This window comes from Ornithorhynchus anatinus, chromosome 1 (genome assembly GCF_004115215.2).
Source record: "Ornithorhynchus anatinus isolate Pmale09 chromosome 1, mOrnAna1.pri.v4, whole genome shotgun sequence".
NCBI lineage: Eukaryota > Metazoa > Chordata > Mammalia > Monotremata > Ornithorhynchidae > Ornithorhynchus > Ornithorhynchus anatinus.
The window spans coordinates 67,230,753-67,256,362 of NC_041728.1; the positions used below are offsets into that span (position 1 = coordinate 67,230,753).

The 25,610-nt window shown below is 49.7% G+C and overlaps 1 protein-coding gene across 4 annotated transcripts in view; it reads left to right on the plus strand.

Moving 5' to 3' along the window:
• Window positions 1-1,743: 1,743 nt before the first annotated feature.
• The window catches only part of THUMPD2 (THUMP domain containing 2), a 41,200-nt gene continuing 17,333 nt past the window's right edge, over window positions 1,744-25,610 (plus strand). Inside the window, exons 1-8 of one of the 4 annotated variants that reach the window (XM_029066926.2) lie at window positions 1,744-1,782; window positions 10,922-11,054; window positions 13,580-13,980; window positions 14,911-14,988; window positions 19,854-19,906; window positions 20,646-20,733; window positions 22,150-22,221; window positions 22,885-22,999. In XM_029066926.2, the coding sequence (XP_028922759.1) occupies window positions 13,597-13,980; window positions 14,911-14,988; window positions 19,854-19,906; window positions 20,646-20,733; window positions 22,150-22,221; window positions 22,885-22,999 (790 nt within the window). In that variant the 5' untranslated portion in view covers window positions 1,744-1,782; window positions 10,922-11,054; window positions 13,580-13,596. Of the gene's footprint in view, window positions 1,859-1,957; window positions 2,025-7,191; window positions 7,729-10,921; window positions 11,055-13,579; window positions 13,981-14,910; window positions 14,989-19,853; window positions 19,907-20,645; window positions 20,734-22,149; window positions 22,222-22,884; window positions 23,000-25,610 lie in introns of those variants that run through there. The other 3 variants (XM_029066931.2, XM_029066927.2, XM_029066928.2) reach the window with 3 other exon arrangements.

The following is a 25,610-nucleotide window of genomic DNA, read 5'->3' on the forward strand; positions in this document are numbered from 1 at the left end:
ATCATTATTATTATTTATTTCGATGGTACTGATGCCTGCCTACTTGCTTTATTTTGTTTTGCTGTCTGTGTTCCCCTTCTAGACTGTGAGCCTGCTGTTGGGGTGGGGAATCGTCTCTATCTGTTGTCGGATTTTACTTTTTCAAGAACTTAGTTCAGTGTGCTGCACACAGCAAGTGCTCAATGAATACGATGGACTGAATGAACGAATGAATGAATGAACGAATGAATGAATGAATGAATGAATGAATGAATGAATGAATGAATGAATGAATGAGCGAATAACGAACCGATGACTGAATAATAATCATGTTGGTATTCGTTAAGCGCTTCCTATGTGACAAGCACTGTTCTAAGCGCCGGGGTAGACACAGGGGAATCAGGCTGTCCCACATGGGGCTCCCAGTCTTCATCCCCGTTTTACAGATGAGGCCACTGAGGCACAAGGAAGTGAAGCGACTTGCCCAAGGTCACACAGCCGACAGGTGGTGGAGTAGCAGCGTGGCTCAGTGGAAAGAGCCCGGGCTTTGGAGTCAGAGGTCATGGGTTCGAATCCCGGCTCGGCCACGTCAGCTGTGTGACTTTGGGCAAGTCACTTCACTTCTCGGGGGCCTCAGTTCCCTCATCTGGAAAATGGGGATGAAGACTGGGAGCCCCACGTGGGACGACCCGATGACCCTGTATCTCCCCCAGCGCTTAGAACGGTGCTCGGCACATAGTAAGCGCTTAACAAATACCAACATGATTATTATTATTGTTAACCCATGACCTCTAACTCTCAAGCCCGGACTTTTTCCACTGAGCCACCCTGAACGCATGCATGCATGAATGAATGAACAAATGAAGGAACAAATGAAGGGACGAATGAATGAATGAATGAATGAACGAGCGAATAAATGAATGAATGAATGCATGAGTGAATGAAGGAATGAATGAACGAACGAATGAGTGAATGCACGCATTCGTGGCTTGAGGGGAGGGGGCGTGGCCAAAGGAGAGGGCGTGGCCTTCCGCGAGCCGGGCCAATCCGCGTCGGTGACGTGCTGCGGGGGGAGGGGCGTGGCCGGCCCGGAGGGGGGCGTGGCCTTCCTCCAGCCGGGCCAATAGGCGTCGGCCACGTAGAGGTAAGGGGGCGTGGCCGGCGCGGAGGGGGCGAGGCCCTCGATGAGTGAGGTGGCCCGCGGGGATGGGGGGCGAGGCCTTCATCGAGCCGGGCCAATCGGCGTCGGTCACGTGACGGCCAGGGGGCGCGGCCAACTATGAGGGGCGTGGCCCTCGATGAGTGACGTGGCCTGCCTCGAGCCGGGCCAATCGGCGTCGGCCACGTACGGCCAGGGGGCGTGGCCAACTATGAGGGGCGTGGCCCTCGATGAGTGACGTGGCCCGCGGGGATGGGGGGCGAGGCCTTCATCGAGCCGGGCCAATCGGCGTCGGCACGTGGCGGCCAGGGGGCGTGGACAACTCTGAGGGGCGTGGCCCTCGATGAGTGACGTGGCCTGCCTCGAGCCGGGCCAATCGGCGTCGGCCACGTGCGGTCAGGGGGCGTGGCCCCCGATGAGTGACGTGGCCTGCGGTGAGGGGCGCGGCCTGCCTCGAGCCGGACCAATCGGCGTCGGCTACGTAGCGGCCAGGGGGCGTGGCCTCCCGCCAGCCCGGCCTTCGGCGCACGCGCAGGAGCGCCCCGGTCCCTCCCCCGGGTCGGCGTGACGGGCGGCATGGCGGGCGGCCCGGAGGAGGCGGCGGCGGCGGCGTCGGCGCGGGAGCGGCCCCCGGGAGGCGTCCGGTACTTCTGCACGGCGGGCCGCGGGCTGGAGCCCTTCCTCCTGCGCGAGCTGCGAGCCCGCCTGCACGCCGAGCAGGTCGGCCCGCGCCGCAACGCTCGGGGCAGGGCTCCGGCGCTCAGTACGCTCCCTCGCCGCGGGGCCCGCCCGGGCGCCTCCCGTGTCCCCTGGGGGCACCGCCCTCCGTGCTAGTTCTTGGACGCTCACCCCCGCTCGGCTCCACCTAGAATAGGGCTGGGCTTTGGTGAGCGCCTACTACGTGCCGGGCGCTGTCCTGGGCGCTGCGGCTCCGATAATAACGCTGATGATCTTTGGGAAGCGCCTACTACGTGCCGGGCGCTGTCCTGAGCGCCTCCGCTCCAATAATAACGATGATGGTCCTTGGGAAGCGCCTACTACGTGCCGGGCGCTGTACTGAGCGCCTCCACTCCAATAATAACGATGATGGTATTTGCTAAACGCTTACCATGTGCCTGGCGCTGTACTGGGCGCTGCAGCTCCAATAATAACGATGATGGTCTTTGGGAAGCGCCTACTGTGTGCCGGGCGCTGTCCTGGGCGCTGCGGCTCCAATAATAACGATGATGATCTTTGGGAAGCGCCTACTACGTGCCGGGCGCTGTCCTGGGCGCTTTGGCTCCGATAATAACTATGATGATCTTTGGGAAGCGCCTACTACGTGCCGGGGGCTGTCCTGGGCGCTGCGGCTCCGATAATAACGATGATGGTCTTTGGGAAGCGCCTACTACGTGCCGGGCGCTGTACTGAGCGCCTCCACTCCAATAATAACGATGATGGTATTTGCTAAACGCTTACCATGTGCCTGGCGCTGTCCTGGGCGCTGCGGCTCCAATAATAACTGTGATGGTCTTTGGGAAGCGTCTGCTATGCCAGGCGGCTGTCTTGGGCGCTTCGGCTCCAATAATAACTACGATGGTATTTGGGAAGCATTTACTGTGTGACAGGCGCTGTATTGAGCGCCTCCGCTCCAAAAATAACAATGATGATCTTTGGGAAGCCTTTACTACGTGCCAGGAGCTGTACGGGGCGCTTCAGCTCCAATATTAACTATGATATTTGGTAAGCGCTTACTCTGTGCCAGGCGCCGTACTGGGCGCTTCGTCTCTAAAACTGACAGTGATGGTATTTGGTGAATGCCTATGTGCCGGGCGCCGTACTGAGCGCTTCATCTCTAAAACGAACAGTGACGGTATCGGGGAAATGCCTGCTCTGTGCCGGGCGCCGTACTGGGCGCTTCATCTCTAAAACTAACAGTGATGGTATTTGGTAAACGCCTACTAGGTGCCAGGCGCTGTCCCGGGCGCTTCAGCTCCAATAACAACCATGATGGTATTTGGTGAGCACTTACTGAGTGCCAGGCGCAGTACTGAGCGCTTCTGTTCCAGTAATAACAGGGATAATATTTGGTAATAACAATGTTGGTATTTGTTAAATTTGGTAAGAATAATAATGGCATTTGTTAAGCGCTTACTCCGCGCCGAGCACTGTTCTAAGCGCTGGGGTAGACACGGGGGGGAATCGGGTCGTCCCACGTGGGGCTCACGGTCTTCATCCCCATTTTACAGATGAGGGAACTGAGGCCCAGAGAAGTCAAGTGACCTGCCCACGGTCACGCAGCCGACGAGTGGCAGAGCCGGGTTTATGTGCCGGGCGCTGTACCGAGCACTTCCGTCCCAATAATACCAGTGATAGTATTTGGAAAGCGCTTACCGTGTGCCAGGCAACGTCCTGAGCGCTTCGGTTCCGATAATGATAGTGACGGCGTTTGGTGAATACTTACTATGTGCCAGGTACTGTACTGAGCATTTCAGTTCCAATAATAATCGTGATAACGTTGGTATTTAAGTGCTTACCATGTGCAGAGCACTGTTCTAAGCACGTAGATGCAGGGGAATCGGGTTGTCCCAACGTGAGGCTCCCGGTCTTCATCCCCATTTTCCAGATGAGGCCACTGAGGCCCAGAGAAGTGACTCGCCCACAGTCACCCAGCTGACAGGCGGCGGAGCCGGGATTCGAACCCGTGACCTGTGACTCCCAAGCCCGGGCTCTTGCCGCCGAGCCGCGCTGCCTCTCATTTCGCCAGCGGCGGTTGGAAGACTCCGTTCCGTGTCGTCCACGTGGGCTTTTACTGGACGTGCGGGCGAAAACGTTACCCGGGAATGTCGATCCAACAACATAAGCCCGCTTGGATGCGGAATATCGCGGCGTTGGAAGCAGCGACCTTTACGAGAGGACGATCCCCGGGTTTTAGGAGAACCGGGGCCGAGCGCGTGCGGCTGATTTCGTACGAGACTCTGAGCTCCCCGTGGGCAGGGAACGTGGCTACCAAGAAGCAGCGTGGCTCAGTGGAGAGAGCCCGCTCTGGGGGGGGGGGGGTCCGAGGTCATGGGTTCGAATGCCGGCTCTGCCCCTTGCCAGCCGTGTGACCGTGGGCCAGTCGCTTCCCTTCTCTGGGCCTGAGTTCCCTCATCTGGAAAACGGGGAGGAAGACCGTGAGCCCCACGTGGGCAAGTCACTTCCCTTCTCCGGGCCTCAGTTCCCTCATCTGGAAAATGGGGATGAAGACCGTGAGCCCCACGTGGGACGACCCGATGACCCTGTATCTCCCTCAGCGCTTCAAACAAGTCGCTACCCTTCTCCGGGCCTCAGTTCCCTCATCTGGAAAATGGGGATGAAGAGCGGGAGCCTCACGTGGGCAATTCTCTTCCCTTCTCCGGGCCTCAGTTCCCTCATCTGGAAAATGGGGATGAAGACCGTGAGCCCCACGTGGGACGACCCGATGACCCTGTATCTCCCTCAGCGCTTTAAACAAGTCGCTACCCTTCTCCGGGCCTCAGTTCCCTCATCTGGAAAATGGGGATGAAGACCGGGAGCCCCACGTGGGACGACCCGATGACCCTGTATCTCCCCCAGCGCTTGGAACAGTGCTCTGCACATAGGAAGCGCTTAACAGATAGCAACGTTTATTATTCCTCTCCCAAGCGCTCAGTACAGTGGCGGTGGTCGACGCCTTATGCTGTCGAGAGGTGTCGGATCCGTAGCGGCGCCACGGACCCGTCTCTCCCGGGACGCCCAACCTCCGACAGTACAGTGCTAGGCACACAGTAAGCGCTCAATAAATATCACTGATTGATTGTTGCTCGGCTCTAAATAACCCCCACGGAGGCCAGAAAGAATCAACAGGCTCCCCAAGGTCGGTCAGTGATATTCCCTGAGGACCTAGTGTGTTTAGGTCAGTGTACTGGGGAAGAATATAATGGAAGAATAATTAATCGATCGGTGGTCGTGGGTTCTGATCCCCGCCCCGCTACCCGTCTGCTGTGTGACTGTGGGCAAGTCACTTGACTTCTCTGCGCCTCAGTTCCCTCATCCGTAAAATGGGGACTGAGACTGTGCGGCCCATGCGGGGCAGGGATCGTGTGCAAGCCAATCTGCTCGGATCCCCCCCCCAGCGCTTCTAGTACCGCGGCTCAGCGGCAAGAGCCCGGGCTCGGGAGTCGGGGGTCGGGGGTTCGAATCCCGGCTCTGCCACTTGTCAGCCGCGTGACTGTGGGCAAGCCCCTTCACTTCCCTGGGCCTCAGTGACCTCATCTGTAAAATGGAGATGAAGACTGGGAGCCTCAGGAGGGACAACCTGACGACCCCCGTATCTCCCCCAGCGCTTAGAGCAGTGCTCGGCACAGAGTAAGCGCTTAGCAAATACCGACATTATTATTAGTAGCCGTACCGTGCTTGGCACATAGTAAGGGCTTAACCGATGCCAGGGTAATAATATCTATTCATCGCTTACAATATCCGGAGCACTGTGTTAGTCCGGTTTATTGGGTGCGCGGGGCTGTACTAAGCACTTGGGAGAGTACAATACAGCGAGAAAGAGACACGTTCCCTGCCCGCTGGGATTTTACAGTCTAGAAGGGGGAGGCGGACATTAATAAAAAGAAATGTACGTACGTGCCGTGGGGCTGGGAGGAGGGGATGAAAAAAGGGAGCGAGTCCGGGCGACGCGGAAGGGAGGGGGAGAAGAGGAGAGGAGGGCTTAGTCAGGGAAGGCCTCTTGGAGGAGGTGACCCTAGCAGAGATCCCGGCTCTGCCACTTAGCTGGGTGACTGTGGGCAAGTCACTTCGCTTCTCTGGGCCTCAGTTCCCTCATCTGGAAAATGGGGTGTGAAGACTGGGAGCCTCACGAGGGACAACCCGATGACCTTGTATCTACCCCGGCGCTTAGAACAGTGCCCTGCACCTAGTGAGCGCTTAGCAGACACCGACGTTATTCTTATTAAAGACTCGCAACCTGAGAACGGGAAGGGGGGCAGAGAGGAGGCTCGGTGGGGCACCGGACCGACAAGGAAAGATTGAAATGATAAAAAATAACACATATAAGGATGTGATGATAGTGTTGGTATTGGTTGAGCGCTTCCTAGGTGCACAGCGCCGTTCTAAGCGCCGGGGGAGATACAGGGGAATCGGGTCGTCCCACGTGAGGCTCCCAGTCTGCATCCCCATTTTACAGATGAGGGAACCGAGGCCCGGAGAAGTGAAGTGACTTGCCCGTGAGAAACAGTAAGAGAATACACGCTGGCTAAAGGAGCGGTTATCATTCTCTCTACTCTTCTGGCGAGGTGGTCCGTGGTCAAATTGGTGCCACCCTCTCTTGTGGAAAGAGCCCGGGCTTGGGAGTCGGAGGTCGGGGGTTCGAATCCCGGCTCCGCCACTTATCAGCTGTGTGACTTCGGGCGAGCCACTTAACTTCTCTGTGCCTCATCTGTCAAATGGGGATTAAGACTGTGAGCCCCGTGTGGGACAACCTGATTACCTTGTATCTCCCCCACCGCTTAGAACAGTGCTTGGCACATAGTAAGCGCTTAACAAATACCATCATTATCATTATTATTATTGTTCCTCCTAAATGTTTGCCGAGTATACTGAGGGATTGTGGGATCCAGCCTCATCAGGAGGTGTTGGTGAGGAAGGGAAGGACCCTACCCATACCTTTTTTAAAAACGGCACTTGTTAAGCCTTTACTATGTGCCAGGCACTGTACTGAGCGCTGGGGTGCATATAAGACCATCAGATTGGACACAGTCTACGTTCCACATGGGGCATTTTACAGATGAAGTGACCGAGGCCCAGAGAAGTGAGGCGACCTATCCGAGGTCACACAGCGGACAGGTGGCGGAGCTGCAGTTAGAACCCGGGTCCTTCCGACTCCCAGGCCCGGGTTCTGTCCACTTTGCTGGGTGACCCTGGGCAAGTCTCTTAACTTCCCTGGGCCTCAGTTACTTCATCTGTAAAGTCGGAATTAAGACCGTGAGCCTCTTGTGGAACGTGGATGGCGTCCGACCCGATTCGCTTGTCTCTACCCCAGCTTTAGTACAGCGCCTGGCATATAGCGAGCGCTTAACAAATACCATTTTAAAAAAAGAAAGCAGTGAAAATAACCCGTGCTAATGCCTGAAACTCTTCTTTTTCTTCACGATCAGCAAGATCTTGGTCTAATGGCTCGACAGGCTTAATCTGATTTTGAACGTGAACGAATCAATAGCGCTACAGTGAATTCTGCTAATTGCAGTAGATAATAATCATGGTATTCATATATTAGAACTACTTTGAATATAAGCTTGGCTCGTGGCGTTGGACTTGAATCAGTTAATTTTAGGAAAAAAGACGAGAAATGGTCACCGCGTAGCCTTGCTGGCGGACACGACCGTCAGTACGTTAATAAAGGCTGTTCTTTCATCTTCGCAGATGCTAGACGTAAAAGCAGCTGGTGTCAGAAATGAAGTCGGGTTTGGATTTAATCCCCAGATGGAGAAAAAACAGATTGTATTTGTAAATACAGTGTTGCCGGCAATGTTTTCTAGTAGCAAATATGAAATGAAAATACAGCAGTCCAGCACATTTTACGTCAGCAGCTCCTGCTCTCCACGGTATAAGTAACCCCGTTATCCGGCGTAAGCTCCGGAAGATAAAAATCTCCTGTTGAAGTTGATGGAGCAATTAAACCCGTTTGGGTTCCGGGTTGCTGCTGACATTAAGGGATATCAGCCCCAGGAAGGGAAACACAGAGCCCTAACCCGTATCTTGGCAGGAAGAACTTGTTTTCCATTATCTTGTTTTTAGGGTATACTTCAACACGAAGTGACTGTGGGCAAGAGGTGGTTGATCTAGGTCGTCGTGTTATTTTAAAGAAACCATTTCCAGTCTCTTGTTTTAGACCTGACTTGGCACGCTGCCATGGCATTTTGCAAGTCTTTTATAACCCAAAATACTATAAAGCGTGGCTCAGTGGAAAGAGCCCGGGCTTGGGAGTCAGAGGTCATGGGTTCGAATCCCGGCTCTGCCACTTGTCGGCTGTGTGACCGTGGGCAAGTCACTTAACTTCTCTGGGCCTCAGTTACCTCATCTGTCAAATGGGGATGAAGACTGTGAGCCCCACGTGGGACAACCTGATTCCCCTTTGTCTACCCCAGTGCTTAGAACAGTGCTCTGCACATAGTAAGCGCTTAACAAATACCAACATTATAAAGTGTGAACGGAAGGGGCTCTTTCTCTCTTTTCCTCTGCAAACTTAGGCTAGGTTGGCATAGAAGCAGGGTGGCTCAGTGGAAAGAGCCCGGGCTTGGGAGTCAGAGGTCATGGGTTCGAATCCCGGCTCTGCCACTTGTCAGCTGTGTGACCGTGGGCAAGTCACTTCACTTCTCGGTGCCTCAGTTACCTCACCTGGAAAATGGGGATGAAGAATGTGAGCCCCACGTGGGACAACCTGATTCCCCTATATCTCCCCCCAGCGCTTAGGACAGCGCTCGGCACATAGTAAGCGCTTAACAAATACCAACGTCATTATTATTATTAGAGAAAATGTAAGGTTTTCAGAACGGTGTGCCGTTAGACAAATGTAAATGGGTTTGTCTGGACACTAGTCTTGGTGTATAGGACCCGAGAATATTTTCAACGGGCTTTTGGGGGGAGAGTCTATTATTAACTTGGGCTTTTTTTTAGAACTGGCAGTATATTTTCTTGAGCAGTCTCCTCTGTCACCCACCCTCCCTAACTTCGGGGGTGCTCCGCTCCGAGGTGCAGTTCTGGGTCCCCGTCTATTCTCCATCTACACCCACTCTGTCGGAGGATTCAATCATGCCCATGGCTTCAATGCCATCCCTATAGTGAAGGTTCCCAAATCTACCTCTTCAGCCCTGAGCTCTCTCCTTCTCTGCAGTCTCACATTCCCTCCTGCCTTCAGGATATCTCTACTTGAATGTCCCGCTGACACTTCAAACTTAACGTTTCCCAAAGCTCCACCCCAACCCGTCACCGACTTTCCCATCACTGTAGACGGAGCCACCGTCCTCCCTGCCTAACAAGCCCTGGTATCCTCGATTTCACCTCTCGCATTCAACCCGCTTATTCGATCTTTCCCCAAATCCTGTTGGGTCCGCCTTCGCGACATCTCTGAAATCCCCCCTTTCCTCTCCTTCCAACCTGCTAAAACACTGGTCCGCCTTCTGCACCAACCTCCTTACTGACCTCTCTCTGCTTCCTCTCTCGCTCCCCCCGTCTCCAGTCCTTACTTCACTCTGCTGCCCCAAATCAATTTTCTAGAAAACCTTCAGTCCCTGTCTTCCCACTGCTCAAGAACTTCCAGTGGGTGGCCGTGCACCCGGACAGCAAACAGAAACTCCTCACCGTTGGCTTTAAAACACTCCGTCGCTTTGCCCTCCTCCTACCTTGCCTCGCTGCTTTCCTTTGGCGGTCCAGCACACTCACTTTGTTCCTCTAAATCCAATCTGTAGTCACTGTACCTCGATCTCGTCTACCCCTCCGTCAACTCTTCGCCCACGTTCTCCCTCGAGGCCGGAACTCCCTCCCGCTTCATAACCGGCAATCCACCATTCTCCCCACCTTCGAAACCCTCCTGAAATCCCATCTCCTCCAAGAGTCCTTCCCAAACTCAAATCCTTTCCCTATCCTCCCTCTCTTCTCTGTGTACCCCTTAATCAGTTTAATAATAATAATGTTGGTATTTGTTCAGCGCTTACTATGTGCAGAGCACTGTTCTCAGCGCCGGGGTAGATACGGGGTCATCGGGTTGTCCTACGTGAGGCTCACAGTCTTCATCCCCATTTGACAGATGAGGGAACTGAGGCCCAGAGAGGTGAAGTGACTTGCCCACAGTCACACAGCTGACAAGCGGCAGAGTAGGGATTCGAACCCATGACCTCTCCCAAGCCCGGGCTCTTTCCACCGAGCCACACTGATATTCACTTCAGCTCTTTAATACTTATTTTAATATTCTTTATACTCTTCTATGCCCAACCGACTACTTTCTGCTCATCCCTTAAACTATCCTTGTGATCGGGGATCGTTTCTACCAACTCTACTGTGCTGTACTTTCCCAAGCATTTACTACAGTGCTGTGCAAACAGCAGGCGCTCAATAAATACCATTGAAATGATTGTTTCCCTGAGATTGAGGGCTTTCAGTCAGGGCTTCACCAGCCTTGAACACTTTGGCCCAGATTTTGTGTTGCTCTCTGCGTAAAAATCAGACTGTGTTTTACTGACAACGCATTTTAAACCTTCTCGTAATTATCTAAACATTTAAAGGTAATATATCTTTACTTAGGTGACTGAATATTTTCTAGGAGCTAGAACACTAGAAACGCAAGTTGTTGGTTATGGTCCCATCACTGGGCCTCCTTAAAGCCTTCCTGTGTCCCCCTTCTTCATTGCCTAAGGAAGGAATTTAGGCAACTTCACCATCCGTGTCCCTAACGACAAGGAGACTCTCTCGCCTCAGCTGATCACGCATGAGTGAGAGAAGCGTAAGGACGCAGCGGAGTGCGGAACAGGAGGGAAACAGCAAAGGGCCCAGACGGAGTGGGGTTATCGATAATTCCGTGAGAGGGGCAAGACTGGGACGGACATAGGGCCAACACCAGGGTCAGGACCGGTCGAGGCCGTGAGGAGGGTGGGGTTAGGGCAGGGGCTGGGAGGACAATTGACAAGAGAATTTCAGTTCACATATTATTGGTCATATAAAATGTGTGGTGGAAACCGAAAAAGAAATGTGAGCTACTAGCCAGCCACCAGATTTACCTTATGCATTTCATTCTTCCATCAGGTAGACTATATTTCCGGAAAAGTTTTCTTTACAACTAATTCCGACTTGACGGTCCTGAGGGAACTGAAATCTGGAGAACGGCTATTTTTGCTCTTGAAAAAACAACCTCCCCTCAGTGTTTCTGGAAGTAAAGGTATGTTGTACTTGAACTTCTTTGCTTTATTAATGCAGTGGCAGGACATTCCCTAGTTCAACCGTAAACCAGGGCTCTGGAACCAGTGAAGGGGAAGAAAGAACGTAGACACGGATTCGCTCCTTTTCCACCGTCGCTCTCGTGTCGGGAAGCAGTGTGGCCTAGAGACTGGGCCTGAGAGTAAGGACCTGAGTTCTAATCCCGCCTCTGTCACTTGTCTTGGTGTGCAGGTCACTTCACTTAGGCAGGTCACTTCACTTCTCTGTGCCTCGTCTGTAAAATGGAGATTAATATTGTGAATCCCATTTAGGACCCAGTTAGCCTGGATCTCCCCCAGCGCTTAGTACAGTGCCTGGCATATAGTAAGTACATACCGTTAAAAAAAAAAGTCCCAAAGCCACTTCAGTGGGACTGGTTTCTCAGTGGATATAGCTATTCTCCCGGTACTCCTCAGCCCCTGCCATCACTCTGTGAAGTCAGTCCACCATATTTATTGTGCACTTACTGTGTGCAGAGCACTACTAAGCACCTGGGAGAGTACAATATAACAGTATAACAGGTACATTCCCTGCCCACCATGAGCTTACAGTGTAGAGGGGGAAACAGACATTAATATAAACATGGAAAATTATAGATTTGTACGTAAGCGCTGGTGGGGGGGGGGGGTGGTGAAGTCATTCTACTGCTTCCCTTCAGCCTCCAGGGAGCAAGAAACTATATCATTCCTTCTGCCTCAGCAAAAGGTACAAGCCATCTCTATTCTAGCCCTGGTTTTATTCCCAGAATAGATTTCGTGAGGTAACAAAGTCGTTTCATTTAATAGAATAGCAGTGCTACACTAGCGGAGAGGCTGACCCTGTCTTCTGTGTTCTATAGGATTGTTTGAGTCCCTTTCTGCCAGCAAGGCAGAAACTCAGAGCTCTCGAATCTATTATCGGGCATAGTAATTGTGTAAAGAAGATCGTGAGACGGTTATGAACTTCTGCATCTCATCCCCGCCTTAGAAAATGTGGTTCTAAACTAACGGCCTGCTGCTGCTGCTCGGGCCACCCACCCACCCCGGCCTCCTAGAAACGTTGTCTAACGCCGGTTTCACCGACACCGTCCTCTCCGTTCGGCTCCCATCTCTCCAGTTCGTTCCTCCTCTGCCTCCCCCACCCTCAATGCGAGAGTCCTTCGAGGCTCGGTTCTGGGTTCCCTTCAGTTTTCCGTCTACACCCACTCGTTTGAAGAACATATTCTCTTCCGCAGCTTCCACTGCCAGCGTTAACGCCTTACACTCCCAATCCTACCTCTCCAGCCCCAACCTCTCTCCTTCTCTCTGTAGTCTCACATTTTCTCCTTTCTTCAGGACATTTCTACTTCAGTGTCCAGCTGACATCTCAAATTAACATGTCCATAACAGAACTCCTCATCTTCCTAACCAAACCCTCTCCTCACCTGAAATTCCCCGTCAATGTCAAACTGTCAATAAGACCATCATCCTCCCTGTTTGGCAAGCCTGTAATTTTTGTAGTAATAATAATAATCATAATGGTATTTAAGTGCTTACTGTGTGCCAAGCGCTGTTCTAAACATTGGGGTAGACACAAGATAATGAGATTGGACACTCCCTGTCCCATATGGGGCTCACAGTCTTAATCCCGATTTTACAGATGAGGTAATTGAGGTAGAGAGAAGGTAAGTGACTTGTCTGAGGTCACACAGCACACAAGTGGCAGGGTTGGGATTAGAACCCACACCCTCTGACTCCCAGGCTCGTGCTCTTGCCACTAGGCCATGCTGCTTCTATATCTTACCATCCTCTCCTCTTCGATTTCATTGTAATGTATACTTATTCTTCCTCTCCATCTTTTTACTGAGACAGAATCTTAACTTTTGGCGGAAGGGGGGTTTGCTGCAACGGAACATCTCCACCAAGACGACAAGTTTCCTGAAGTCATTTCTTTCTTCCAAACCAGCTTGGGGTGTTATTTTGTGCTGCAGCGCACATGCGTTTAGGATTCCAAGTATCTTTAAGATGATGTTGAATTTTACATGTATTTTAGAGTTTCACTAGACATTTGATCAAGCCGGCTGCATAGTCTGGTGGAAAGGGCTCCTGGACTTGGTGTCAGGAGACCCGCTAGCCCAGCTCTACCACTGGTCTGCTGGGTGATCCCGGCCAAACCATTTCAACCCTCATTCCTTAGTTTCTTCATCGGTAAAATGGGAATCAGATACTCGCTCTCCCCCTCCCTCTTCGATCGCACCCCGTGTAGGACAGAGATGGGGGTCTAATCTGGCCATCATCGATCTACCCAGCGTTTTGTACAATGCTTGGCACTCGGTAAGTCGTAAAAAACCAATCGTCATCATTTCTTTAAGTAAATTTGCCCTAGGAACTTGCGGGAGGTAATGTATACCGCGCACGTACCGAAGAGAACAAATATGTGATTGATCCTAGGCAACATTTTAACGATGCATTTCGACTTAAATTATATGCTGAAATGTTAAGAATTGAAAAGAGATTCTTATCAATGTAGGAAAAATATGTAACGCGATGCAGAGGCTTGTAACGGAGGATCCCAGATGTTGGTTAGATGCTGTCTCCGTGTGGAAAAATCTCCTTGGATTTGATGCAAGTGAAGAAAAACTCCCTCAGGGTTTCAAACGAAAGGCTGGCGGGAGTACAAGCGTCATTACTAAGAAATTAAAGATGGAACAAACGGTAGGGATGCCAGACCTCAGCGAATGCCAGCCGGAAGAGCCAAAAGAAGGAATGGAACAAGAGCATCAAAACCCACTCACCGAGGAAGAAGACTTTCCCTCCGAAAGGTCGGAAAATGAGAGCGCGAAAGGAGCGGGGAACGATAATGACTCCCCCTTCACCTTCCGAGTGTCTTGTCGCTGCAGTGGAGCAATAGCGAGGGCATTCACCTCACAGGTACGATCCCTCAAAAGCCTCCCCTTTTCTGACTTTTCTAGATTAAAAGGAATGTTGGTTTCACATCTGTGGAACTGACAAAATCAGTGGAATTAACTGTGTTTCACTATTGAAATTTAGTCTTTGGTGTCTCTGCCCCAAATGTAAATAATCCCTTTTCTGTAGGTCCACCTTCAAAACTTATCTGATCTTTTGAACTTTGCTATAGTGTACTTTGCCAAAACTGGAGGCTTCTAAAAGGTCAGAGCAGGGGGGAACAGAAAAACTTTTCCCTTGTAAATTTGGACTTGAGGTACTGACTTACAAGGTGCCTCTTTCCATTTAAGTATCAGAAGAAATGGGTGCGTCTTAGTCATCAGTTTGAAGTTTTAATATCTTGGAGCTGGTGATCACCGAGAACAGAACACTGTGCCCTAAAACAAGAAGAGTAACTTCTTTTGAGCATTTTTGAAGAATTATGGAGATTGCTTGCACAGTCACTGAGGCAGGAAGAAATGAGTTATTTAGGTTTTGAAGCCAATCAGTCGTATATATTCATTCAGTTGTATTTACTGAATGCTGACTGTGTGCAGAGCACTGGACTAAGCGCTTGGAAGGTACAGTTCGGCAACAGATAGAGACAGTCCCTACCCAACAACAACGGGCTCACCGTCTATTGAGTGCTTACTGTGTGCAGAGCACTTCACTAAGCACTTGGGAGAGTTCAGTATGACAGAGTTGGTAGAAATAACTCTTGACCCTGGATTGCTAGAATAGGGATTAAATTAAATTTATTGTTTCAATGTGGAAATAATTTGGTACGGTACTAAGAGTCCAGACTTCTTTTATCTGTACCGTACTGACATTGCTGCCTACAAAGTGTTTCAGTTTCTTCCTGTCTCTCTAGGCTTACAGTTTTCTTTTCAATATTTGCTTTCCCTTTTTTTCCAGGAGGTGGGAAGAGTAATCGGAATGACTCTTATAAAACAATTTGCCTGGAAAGCAGATTTAAGGAACCCTGATTTAGAGGTGATGATTAGACTAAGAATCGGTTCTGGATTTGTTTTGTTCATTCCCTGTAAACTAGCACCATCAAATAGACCTAGTTTAGCTTTTTGTGATATAACACCAAAAATCCATTTGGGGGGGACTGAAATTGGGCTTGCGATAGTCTGGTGGTTTTAGCGGTGGGCTATTTAATTCCAATAATTCATTCATTCAGTAGTATATATTGAGCACTTACTGTGTGCAGAGCACTGTACTAAGCTCTTGGAGAGTACAATTCAGCAATAAAGAGCGACAATCCCTGCCCACATCGGGCTTGCAGTCTAGAAGGTGTATTTTTGGTTAAGCGATGTGGTTAAAACTGCTCTGCCCAATAACAGTGTGGCCTAATGGAAAAAGCATTCTTTTGGTGGGTTCTAATTTAGTCCTTGGTGTCTCTGCCCCAGATGCACTCTACGAATGTAAATAATCCCTTTTCTATAGGTCCACCTTAAATAATTTTTTAAATTAGTATTATTTAAACCACATCTGCCAGTGGCCCGCTGGGTGACCCTAGGCAAGTCATTCAACTTGTGTTCCTCATTTTCTTCGACTGTAAAATGGGGATTCAATACCTGTTCTCCCTCTTACTTAGACTGTGAGCCCCGTGTGGGGCGTGGACCGTGTCCTTCTGATCAAATTGTAATATACCTCAACCATTAGAGCAGTGCTTGACATGCAGGGTGAAGTTAACAAATATTATTATTGCAGTTAAGGTCTGTAATGGTTATCTGAGGGAAATGCTAGGAATAATAATAATGTTGATGGTATTTGCTAAGCCTTACTATGCGCAGCAGACAGTGGAGGAGCTCCATTCTCCTCCATTCTCCTCCATTCTCCCTGACTCCCAGGCCTGGGTTCTTTCCACGTGGCCACACTCCTCCGCCTGCACAGGAACTAAACCTGGAAGCGGCAAGTTCTAAGGCAAAAGCTGGTCCATCCCGAGCAGTATATTTGCAAGTGACCCCGGTCTCCTCCTCCTTTCCCTACGCTTGCTGTGCTGGCCTCTGATCAGCTCCAGTTTTGTTCCGAGGATGGGATGGGATCGCGTATTCCACTCAGCATTTTTACACTCCTTCCTTTCTTCTCTGAACACTGGCAGAGGTTTGAAACCCCTAAAGCAGCAGGACATGGTCAATATCCAAATCAGATTTAGGGAGACAATAAGAAACTCCTCCCGTGCTGCAGCCTTGGGCTTTCCAATCCCACCAAGCTATCTTGGTGGGAACAGCCCAAAATCAATGGATACAGCATCACCACTGCCTCCTAACAGAGTCTTCCCCTGAAAAGCTCATAGATAATAAATAATAATGGTATTTAAGTGCATACTATGTTCCAGACACTATGCTAAGCCCCGGGGTGGCTACAAGTAAATCAGGTTGGACACAGACCCTGTCCCATATGGGGCTCACAGTTTCCTCATCTGTAAAATGGGGCTGAAATTCTTGTCCCCCAACATTCTTAGGTTTTGGGACAGGGACTGTGTCCAACCTGATGTCTGTCCCATCTCGACACACGGTAAGTATCTAACATATGCCACAACTTTTATTCTCTGGACTCTAGGCTCCTTGCAGGCAGGGATCATGTCTACTAATACTAATGGAGCACGGGCTTGGGAGTCAGAGGTTGCAGGTTCTAATCCAGACTCTGTTACTTACCCGCTGGATGACTTTGGGCAAGTCACTTAACTTCTCTGTGCCTCAGTTATTTCATCTGTAAAATGGGGATTAACTGTGAGCCTCACGTGGGACAACCCGATTACCCTGTATCTACCCCAGCGCTTAGAACAGTGCTGTGCACGTGGTAAGCGCTTAACTAATACCAACATTATTATTTTGCGTTGTACTGTCCCAAGTAGGCGCTCAGTAAATACCACTGATTGATTGTACCACGTGCCCACGTTCCCGGTTTTCAACCCATCCTCTCCTAGATTTTAAGAGGCTGTCAGATAAATCTTGTTGATAGTTTCCAAGCTCATCACCTAGGGTTCCCTGCTAATCCTCCTAGTTGGGGACATGAAGTATCAACTGCAAATTAATTTTTCTAAAATGCTGACATCTGAGCAAACACTGTCTTTCTTCATGCCCCTTGTTCCCAGAGGGGAAATGAGGAATACGCAGCCTTTAAGAGGCAAAAAAAGAAAAAAAAAACTCAGGAAAAAATGAACCCAGGGATGAAAATCATCCTAAGGGTATTAACGAATAGCGAACAGTTGGTTCACATTTCTCAGAAACGATTGGACTCAGCTAAATGGTAAACGCATCCTGATTCAATAGCGTGTTCTGCTGAGGCTAAGCATCCTTTGTAATCTTTTTTTTTTTTTTGTAATCCATTTTTTTCTTGGAAAAAGTTTCTCTAAAAGTTTTTTTGAGATATCGATATAGGGTGGAACTTCCCGATAGAAGGCAAAAATGAGGTTTTTAGGTGACTACCTTCTGCAATAGTAGCAGTGGCATTTATTGAACACCCAAGGGACACATTGCTCCATGCCAAGCCTTTGGGACACACAAAGCAAAAAAACTGGCGTGTCCCCTGCCAACAGGGACCTTGCTATGCTTCCATTTTTAGAATGTAAATATGCTGCCTTTCGTCTGCCCTATATCGAGCCAAGATATTTTCCAGTTGTATGCATTCCTCGTGCAGATTGGAATATACTTAGAATGCAGCAAACTCTTTTGATGAACAAAAACGGTAATCAGTCGGTTTTGGGGGGGGCTTTTTGGCGGGGGGGGCGGGGGATTGTTGGGGCTTTTTTAAGTGGTGCTTGTTAAACACTTACTATGTGCCAATCACTGTACTAAGCACTGATACACACTAATCAGGTTGGACACAGTCCAATCAGTTATCAGCTTCCGGCAAACTGGATGATATAAGCCTCGGACTGAGAGCGAGGAGGAGTGGGTAAAGGGGATGGTGAAAGGCGGCCACATCTGCCCTTTCATTCAGTAGTATTTATTGAGCGCTTACTAGGTGCAGAGCACTGGACTAAGCGCTTGGAATGTACAATTCTGCCCTCCGTCCTCGCTGCTCCTACTTGGCTTCGAGCCCGCCGGAGACCCGCGGCTTGACGCCAAGGGCAGTGAGCGGCGCCCGGATGTTACCGCTCTCATCATCCTCAGCCGGCATCCCCGCCAGGATGCCCCGAGCCTGGCGGGGGGTCACTGCAGGAGGAAGTGCCCCTTCTGCCAATCGATCGGCGGTTCGGAGCCAGCCCTGCAGACTGACCCGTGGACTGCCAGTTGTGGGTATTTTAAAAATAATGGTAATAATTGTGGTGTTTGTTAAACGCCTAGTATGTGCCGGGCACTGTACTAAGCTATGGGGTAGATAGAAGTTTATCGGTTGGGACACGGTCCCTGTCCCATGTGGGGTCCACTCTCTTCATCGCCATTTTACAGATGAGGGAGCCGAGGCACAGAGAAGTGCCGTGCCGTGCCCAAGATCGCACAGCAGACAAGTGGCAGAGCCGGGATTAGAACCCGTGACCTGACTCCCGGGCCCGTGCTTTCTCCTGCCCTGAGTGATAGGAAGAGCCTGCTGCTTGCGTATTCATTCGTTCGTTCAGTTGTATTTGCTCGTATTTATTGAGATTCATATGTACTGAGTGCTTATTGTGAACAGAGCACTGTTCTAAGCACTTGGGAGAGTACAGTGCAACAAGAAACAGACACATTCCCTGCCCACAAGCAGCTTATGGTGTGGCTGGGGGGGAGACAGACATCAGTACAAATAAATAAAATTACCGATATTCATTGGAAAGAGTGTGGGCTTGGGAGTCAGAGGTCATGGGTTCGAATCCCAGCTCTGCCGCTTGCTAGCTGTGTGCCTTTGGGCAAGTCACTTAACTTCTCTGTGCCTCAGATACCTCATCTGTAAAATGGGGATTAAAACTGTGAGCCCCACGTGGGACAATCTGATCACCCTGTATCGCCCCAGCGCTTAGAACAGTGCTTTGACTGTAAGCCCGTCAAACGGCAGGGACCGTCTCTATCTGTTGCCGACTTGTTCATCCCAAGCGCTTAGTACAGTGCTCTGCACATAGTAAGCGCTCAATAAATACTGTTGAATGAAAGTAAGCGCTTAACAAATACCGTCATTATTATTCAGTAGTATTTATTGAGCGCTTACTATGTGCAGAGCACTGTACTAAGCGCTTGGAATGGACAAATGGGTAACAGAGACGGTCCCTGCCCTTCGACGGGCTTACAGATATGTACATAAGTGCTGGGGGACGGGGGGACAGCAAAGAGAGCAAGTCAGGGTGATGCAGAAGGGATGGAGGGATGAGCAATTACTGTATGCAAAGCACTGTAATAATAATGTTGGTATTTGTTAAGCACTTACTATGTGCAGAGCACTGTTCTAAGCGCTGGGGTAGATCCAGGGTAATCAGGTCGTCCCACGTGAGGCTCACAGTCTTAATCCCCATTTTACAGATGAGGGAACTGAGGCACAGAGAAGTTAAGTGACTTGCCTACAGTCACACATTTGACAAGTGGCAGAGCTGGGATTCGAACCCATGACCTCTGACTCCCAAGCCCGGGCTCTTTCCACTGAGCCACGCTGCTTCTCACTTGGGAGCATACACTGTAACAATAAACAGATCCCCTGCCGCGACAAGCTTACGGTCTAGAGGAAGAGGGGTTCCAAAGCTTTCTTTTATATCAGGTACTCTCCCAAGCACTTCGTCCAGTGCTCTGCACATGATAAGTGCTCAATAAATTCCACTGATTGATTGATTAGGTAAAAAAGGACTCAAACTGTCCACCGAATAATTTGGGGAGTACAGTTGTTTGGTTTTTGTTCTATTGCTTTCATTTTCCGTCTGACTTCTCTATTCGGCCTTTCAGATCTTTATACATCTTAATGACATGTACTCTGTGGTGGGCATTCCCGTTTTCAGGTAAGCGTGCTTGGTGGCCCCAGTCCTGGGCCATTGAGGCCGCCAAATTGTCCTTCCTCCTTCAGGGCTGTTGAGCACCCGTTCTAAGTGCTGGGGTGAATACCAATTTTATCAGGTTGGTCACGGTCCCCATCCCTCTTGGGGCTCACAGGCTAAGTAGGAGGGAGCACCAGCATTAAATCCCTGTTTTACAGATGAGGAAACTGTGGCACAGAGAAGTTAAGTGACTTGCACACAGTCACACAGGTCACACGGCAAGCAGTTGCCAGAGCCAAGATTAGAACTCAGGTCCTCTGACTCCCAGGCCCTTTTTTCTTCCCCCACATCTCCGCTCTTGTATGGTGTCAGACAGTCTACCTGCTCCAGGAACAGATTCCCTTTCCCCACAGCTGCCCACCATGTTCCATAGCAGTGTCTTCCTTCATTCGTTCGTTCATTCAGTCGTATTTATCGAGCACTTACTTTGTGCAAAGCACTGCACTAAGCACTTGGGAGATTACAACAACAAACAAGACACACTCCCTGCCCACAACGAGCTCACAATCTCGAAAGGTTTTATCCCCCGTGGGCGGCTTCGAAGAGGGAGCTCTTTGGATGGGGAAATGGCCCTGGACTTGGGTTGGTGTCAGTTGGAATAACACTGAAATGGACTCGAAATTGTTTGATATGATCTGGTTGGTGCTCCAGTGTGTAACCTTTTTTTATTTCATACATCACAATCACCTCCATGCTCATGTAGGCTTCCTCTGGCGAGCAGGACATACATCAAGACAGCAGGATTACGATCTACTATAGCTTGGGCCATGGCATCTCTGGCCGAAATAAACGTAAGAAATCAGTTTCCTTGTTGATAATAGTACTTTTTATTTCTGCACAAGCTGAGAATTTCCCATGGCGATAGACGGAGGCGATTGTCATTCATTCAGTCGTATTTATTGAGCGCTTACTGTGTGCAACACACTGTACTAAGCATTTGGGAGAGACAGTATAACAATAAATAGATACATTTCCTGCCTACGACGAGGTTTCTGACCTGTACTGGGCAAGAGCAATCTGTTGATGATCCCTGCCTGCTAAGAGAGGAGCACAGATTTTAGGTTTCAGGAAACTCTTCCTCGGATATAGTCTTGTGGCGACCTGGAAGCTTAAAATAGAACTTGAGGAGAAGATGTTTAAGAATCAAGAACTGTAGGAAAAAAATTTCTTCCGAGTGAGGAGGGGAACTCTAACTTTCCAGCCACAAATTTTGTAAGTAGAGAATACTGGGACTGCATTACCTATTCTTGATCCTAAAATTGGGCCAGAAAAGAGATTCCTCACACCTCCTTTGCCACACCCTATGGGTTTGCCTCAGTCAGACCCCTGGGATAGGCTTCGGAGCAGCCGACATACCAAAGCTATCCTCTCTATCTTCTTCCCGTTCTTATCCCTCTGCCCATTTCCCCACTATGAGGCCCCTTTCTGAACTCTCCCCTTGGAGAGGAGAGTTGGATGCTTCACAATCAATTCAGTCTTGAAAACAGGGATCTCATCATCAGTTATAATAGATGGAATTTATCAAGCATTTACTATGTACAGAACACCATACTAAGTGCTAGGGAGAGTATTCATTCATTTGTATTTATTGAGCACTTACTGGGTGCAGAGCTCTATATTAAGCTCTTGGAGGAGTACAGTGCAATAATAAACTGGCACATCCCCTGCCCACAACGAGCTTACAGTCCAGACAGTACAAGAGAGTTGGCGGACACATTCCCCGCCCACAGGGAGCTTACAGTCTAGAACAAATGCACCCCACCATGTACCAAACTGATGCCAGCAGTGACAGAGAAGGAGGATATGCTCACCGTGCTCACTGTTCTGAAGTATTTGGCAGAGTGACAGTGATCATTCATTCAATAGTATTTATTGAGCGCTTACTATGTGCAGAGCGCTGTCCTAAGCGCTTGAATTGTATAATTCGGCAACAGATAGAGACAATCCCTCCCCAGTGACAGGCTCACAGTCTAAATGGATCATAACATGGAGAGGGAAGCCCCCTTAATCTAGTGGCCCTTGATGGTAGCTACCTATATATAAAGCATTCTTCCCTCATTTTAGAAAGAGACCCTCTAATCAGACTGATTTTCATTGTACAATGAGTGGATTTTTTGGTTTGTTTTTTACCGGAGCTTTTACAGCAAACTAAAGTAAGGACCCTCTTTTGCTTTGACTAATGTTCTTTCAATATTTCTGGTTTACAGGCTGGCTCTCTTGTCTTAGATCCAATGTGTGGACTCGGAACCATCCTTTTGGAAGCCGCAAAAGAATGGCCAGTAAGTTGGTGGGGGTTTTTCTCTTTTTATGGTATTGATTCACTCCTTCCAATGTGCCAGGCACTGTTCTAAGCGCTAGGGTAGATACGAGCTCATCAGTTCGAACACGGTCCATGTCCCATATGAGGATCACAGTCTTAAACCCCATTTTGCAGATGAGCTAACTGAGTTACAGAGAAGTGAAGTGATTCGTCCATTTGTCCATGGTCACGCAGGAGACAAATGGCAGAGTCGGGATTAGACCCCAGGTCCTTCTGACTCGCAGGCCCGTGCTCTGACGACTAGGCCACGCAACCTCAGTTTTGATTGCTTGCCACGTATCTTGAGTCAATCCGAACCCATGTATTAGATCCCGGGCAAAGGAGTCTCTATGCTTTGGGGCAAAGGAGTCTCTATGCTTTGGGGCCAAGGGAGATTAAAGGGCAGTGTTGTTTCAGCAGCATTCAGCATTCAGCAGCACAAACGTGATTTTTTTTAAAAACTCTTGGCTTTTAAAATAGCATTAAATGTCTTAAATTTTCTTATACAATGTCTTTTGATCCCAGCATCTGAAGTGAATATCAGAATGGATTACCAATCTCTCCCACTTAGAGCATCTAATGAAATTCAAATGAATTTTCTCCGCAGTGAAGAATCTTTACCTGTTTTCCTGTCTCTCCTCAGGATGCAAATTATTTGGGCACTGACATCAGTAATTCACAGCTGCAGGTTGCACGGGACAATGTGAATGCCGCGGGCCTGATGGATAAAATTGAGCTTCTGAAAGTCTCTGTGATAGGTAAAGTATTTGAATCACAAGTATATTTAAATGAAACAAAGCGTGTTTCTTTTGGGCTAAAATGTGTCGGAACACAAAACTGTAGGTCAGGAAAACCTATAATCAGGTCTTCTCAAGACATGAGAATTCTTATGTAATATTCAAACGTACCCGAAAGAGTAATAACAGTGTTTAAATAATCCGCATTTTTTTCCACGTTTTTAAAACAAAGACGTCCGCCACAGTTCCATAAATCTAGTCCACATTCTGCTCTAGGATGGGTCGTTTAATACTTTGAGAACATTTCTCACCGTGAAGAACTCGAGTCTGATGGGTCACGAGGAGCAAGGAGGCCAGGTTTGCGGAAAAGAACAGTATCTTTAATGAACAATATGAACTGCATGAACGAGGGAAAAAATAGGTACAGTTAGGTTCATTCGATTGTATTTATTCAGCCATATATATTGAGTGCTTATTGTGTGCAGAGGACTGTACAAAGTGCTTGGGAGAGTACAATAGAACAATAAATGGACACGAGTGATCTTGGTAAAGAATGCAGAGTGTGAGCTAAAGAGTAGCAGGTGAAGAGAGGCCAAATATAGGATAGAGAAAGCTGGAAGCGTGCCTTGTGAAGAGAAAAGAGTTTTGGTTTGATGTCCAGGGGTATCGGGCCGCAGTTGGAGATATTGGGGGAGTGGAGAGATGGGATTTGAGTAACTTTTCAAGACTATGACCTGGGCAGCCGCTTAGACTGAAGAGGGGAGAAGCTGGAGGAGGGCTGCTAATTATGGTATTTGTTAAGCGCTTACTTCATGCCAGGCACTGGGGTGGATACAAGCAAATAGGGTTGGACCGTCTCTGTCCCACGTCGGGCTCATAGTCTTAATTCCCATTTTACAGATGAGATAACTGAGGTGCAGACAAATTAAGTGACTTTACATTCATTCAGTAGTATTTATTGAGCACTTACTATGTGCAGAGCACTGTACTAAGCACTTGGAATGTACAAATTGGCAACAGATAGAGACAGTCCCTGCCCAATGATGGGCTTGCAGTCTAATCGGGGGAGACAGAAACAATAGCAATAAATAGAATCAAGGGGATGTACATCTCATTAACAAAATAAATAGGGTAATAAAAATATATACAAATGAGCGGACGAGCGCAATGCTGAGGGGAGGGGAAGGGAGAGGGGGAGGAGCAGAGGGGAAGGGGGGGAAAGGGATTTAGCTGAGGGGTGGTGAAGGGGGGGTAGAGAGGCAGCAGAGGGAAAAGGGAAGCTCAGTGTGGGAAGGCCTCTTGGAGGAGGTGAGCTCTCAGCAGGGCTTTGAAGAGGGGAAGAGAATGAGTTTGGCGGAGGTGAGGAGGGAGGGCATTCCAGGACCGCGGGAGAACGGGGGCCAGGGGTCGACGGCGGGAAAGGCGAGAACGGGGGACGGTGAGGAGGTGGGCGGAGGAAGAGCGGAGCGTGCAGGGTGACAGTGGAAAGAGAGAAGGGAAGAGAGGTAGGAGGGGGCAAGGTGATGGAGAGCCTCGAAGCCCAGAGTGAGAAGTTTTTGTTTCGTGCAGAGGTCGTTAGGCAACCACTGGAGGTTTTTAAGAACGGGAGTGACAGGCCCGGAGCGTTTCTGCAGGAAGATGAGCCGAGCAGCGGAGTGAAGAATAGACCGGAGCGGGGAGAGACAGGAGGAAGGGAGATCAGAGAGAAGGCTGACACAGTAGTCTAGCCGGGATATGACGAGAGCCCGTAGCAGTAAGGTAGCCGTTTGGGTGGAGAGAAAAGGGCGGATCTTGGCGATATTATAAAGGTGAGATCGGCAGGCCTCGGTGACGGATCGGATGTGTGGGGTGAACGAGAGAGACGAGTCAAAGATGACACCGAGGTCGCGGGCCCGAGAGACGAGAAGGATGGTCGTACCGTCCACGGTGATAGGGAAGTCAGGGAGAGGACCGGGCTTGGGAGGGAAGATGAGGAGCTCAGTTTTGGCCATGTTGAGTTTTAGGTGGCGGGCAGACATCCAGGTGGAGACGTCCCGGCGGCGGGAGGAGATACGAGCCTGAAGGGAGGGGGAGAGGACAGGGGCGGAGATGTAGATCTGTGTGTCATCTTCATAGAGATGATAGTTGAAGCCGTGAGAACGGCTGAGTTCACCGGGGGAGTGAGTGTAGATGGAGAACAGAAGAGGGCCAAGAACTGACCCTTGAGGAACCCCAACAGTTAGAGGATGGGAGGGGGAGGAGGAGCCCGCGAAGGAGACGGAGAATGAACGGCCAGAGAGATAAAAGGAGAACCGGGAGAGGACGGAGTCCGTGAAGCCAAGGTGAGATAAGGTGCGGAGGAGAAGGGGATGGTCTACGGTGTCAAAGGCAGCTGAGAGGTCAAGGAGGATTAGTGACTTTCCTATGGTCACACAGCTGACAAGTGGCGGAGCCAGGATTAAAACCCATGACCTGACTCCCAAGCCCGTGCTCTAATCGCGATGTCTAACTAGGATAGGACGGGAGCTTAGAGCAGGGTGACAGCTGTTAGAGTAGAAAGGAAGGGACAGATCCAGGGAATGTTTTAGAGAAGGACTGTTGTCTAGTGGAAAGAGCGTGGGCCTGTCAGTCAAAACACCTGTGTTCTAGTCCC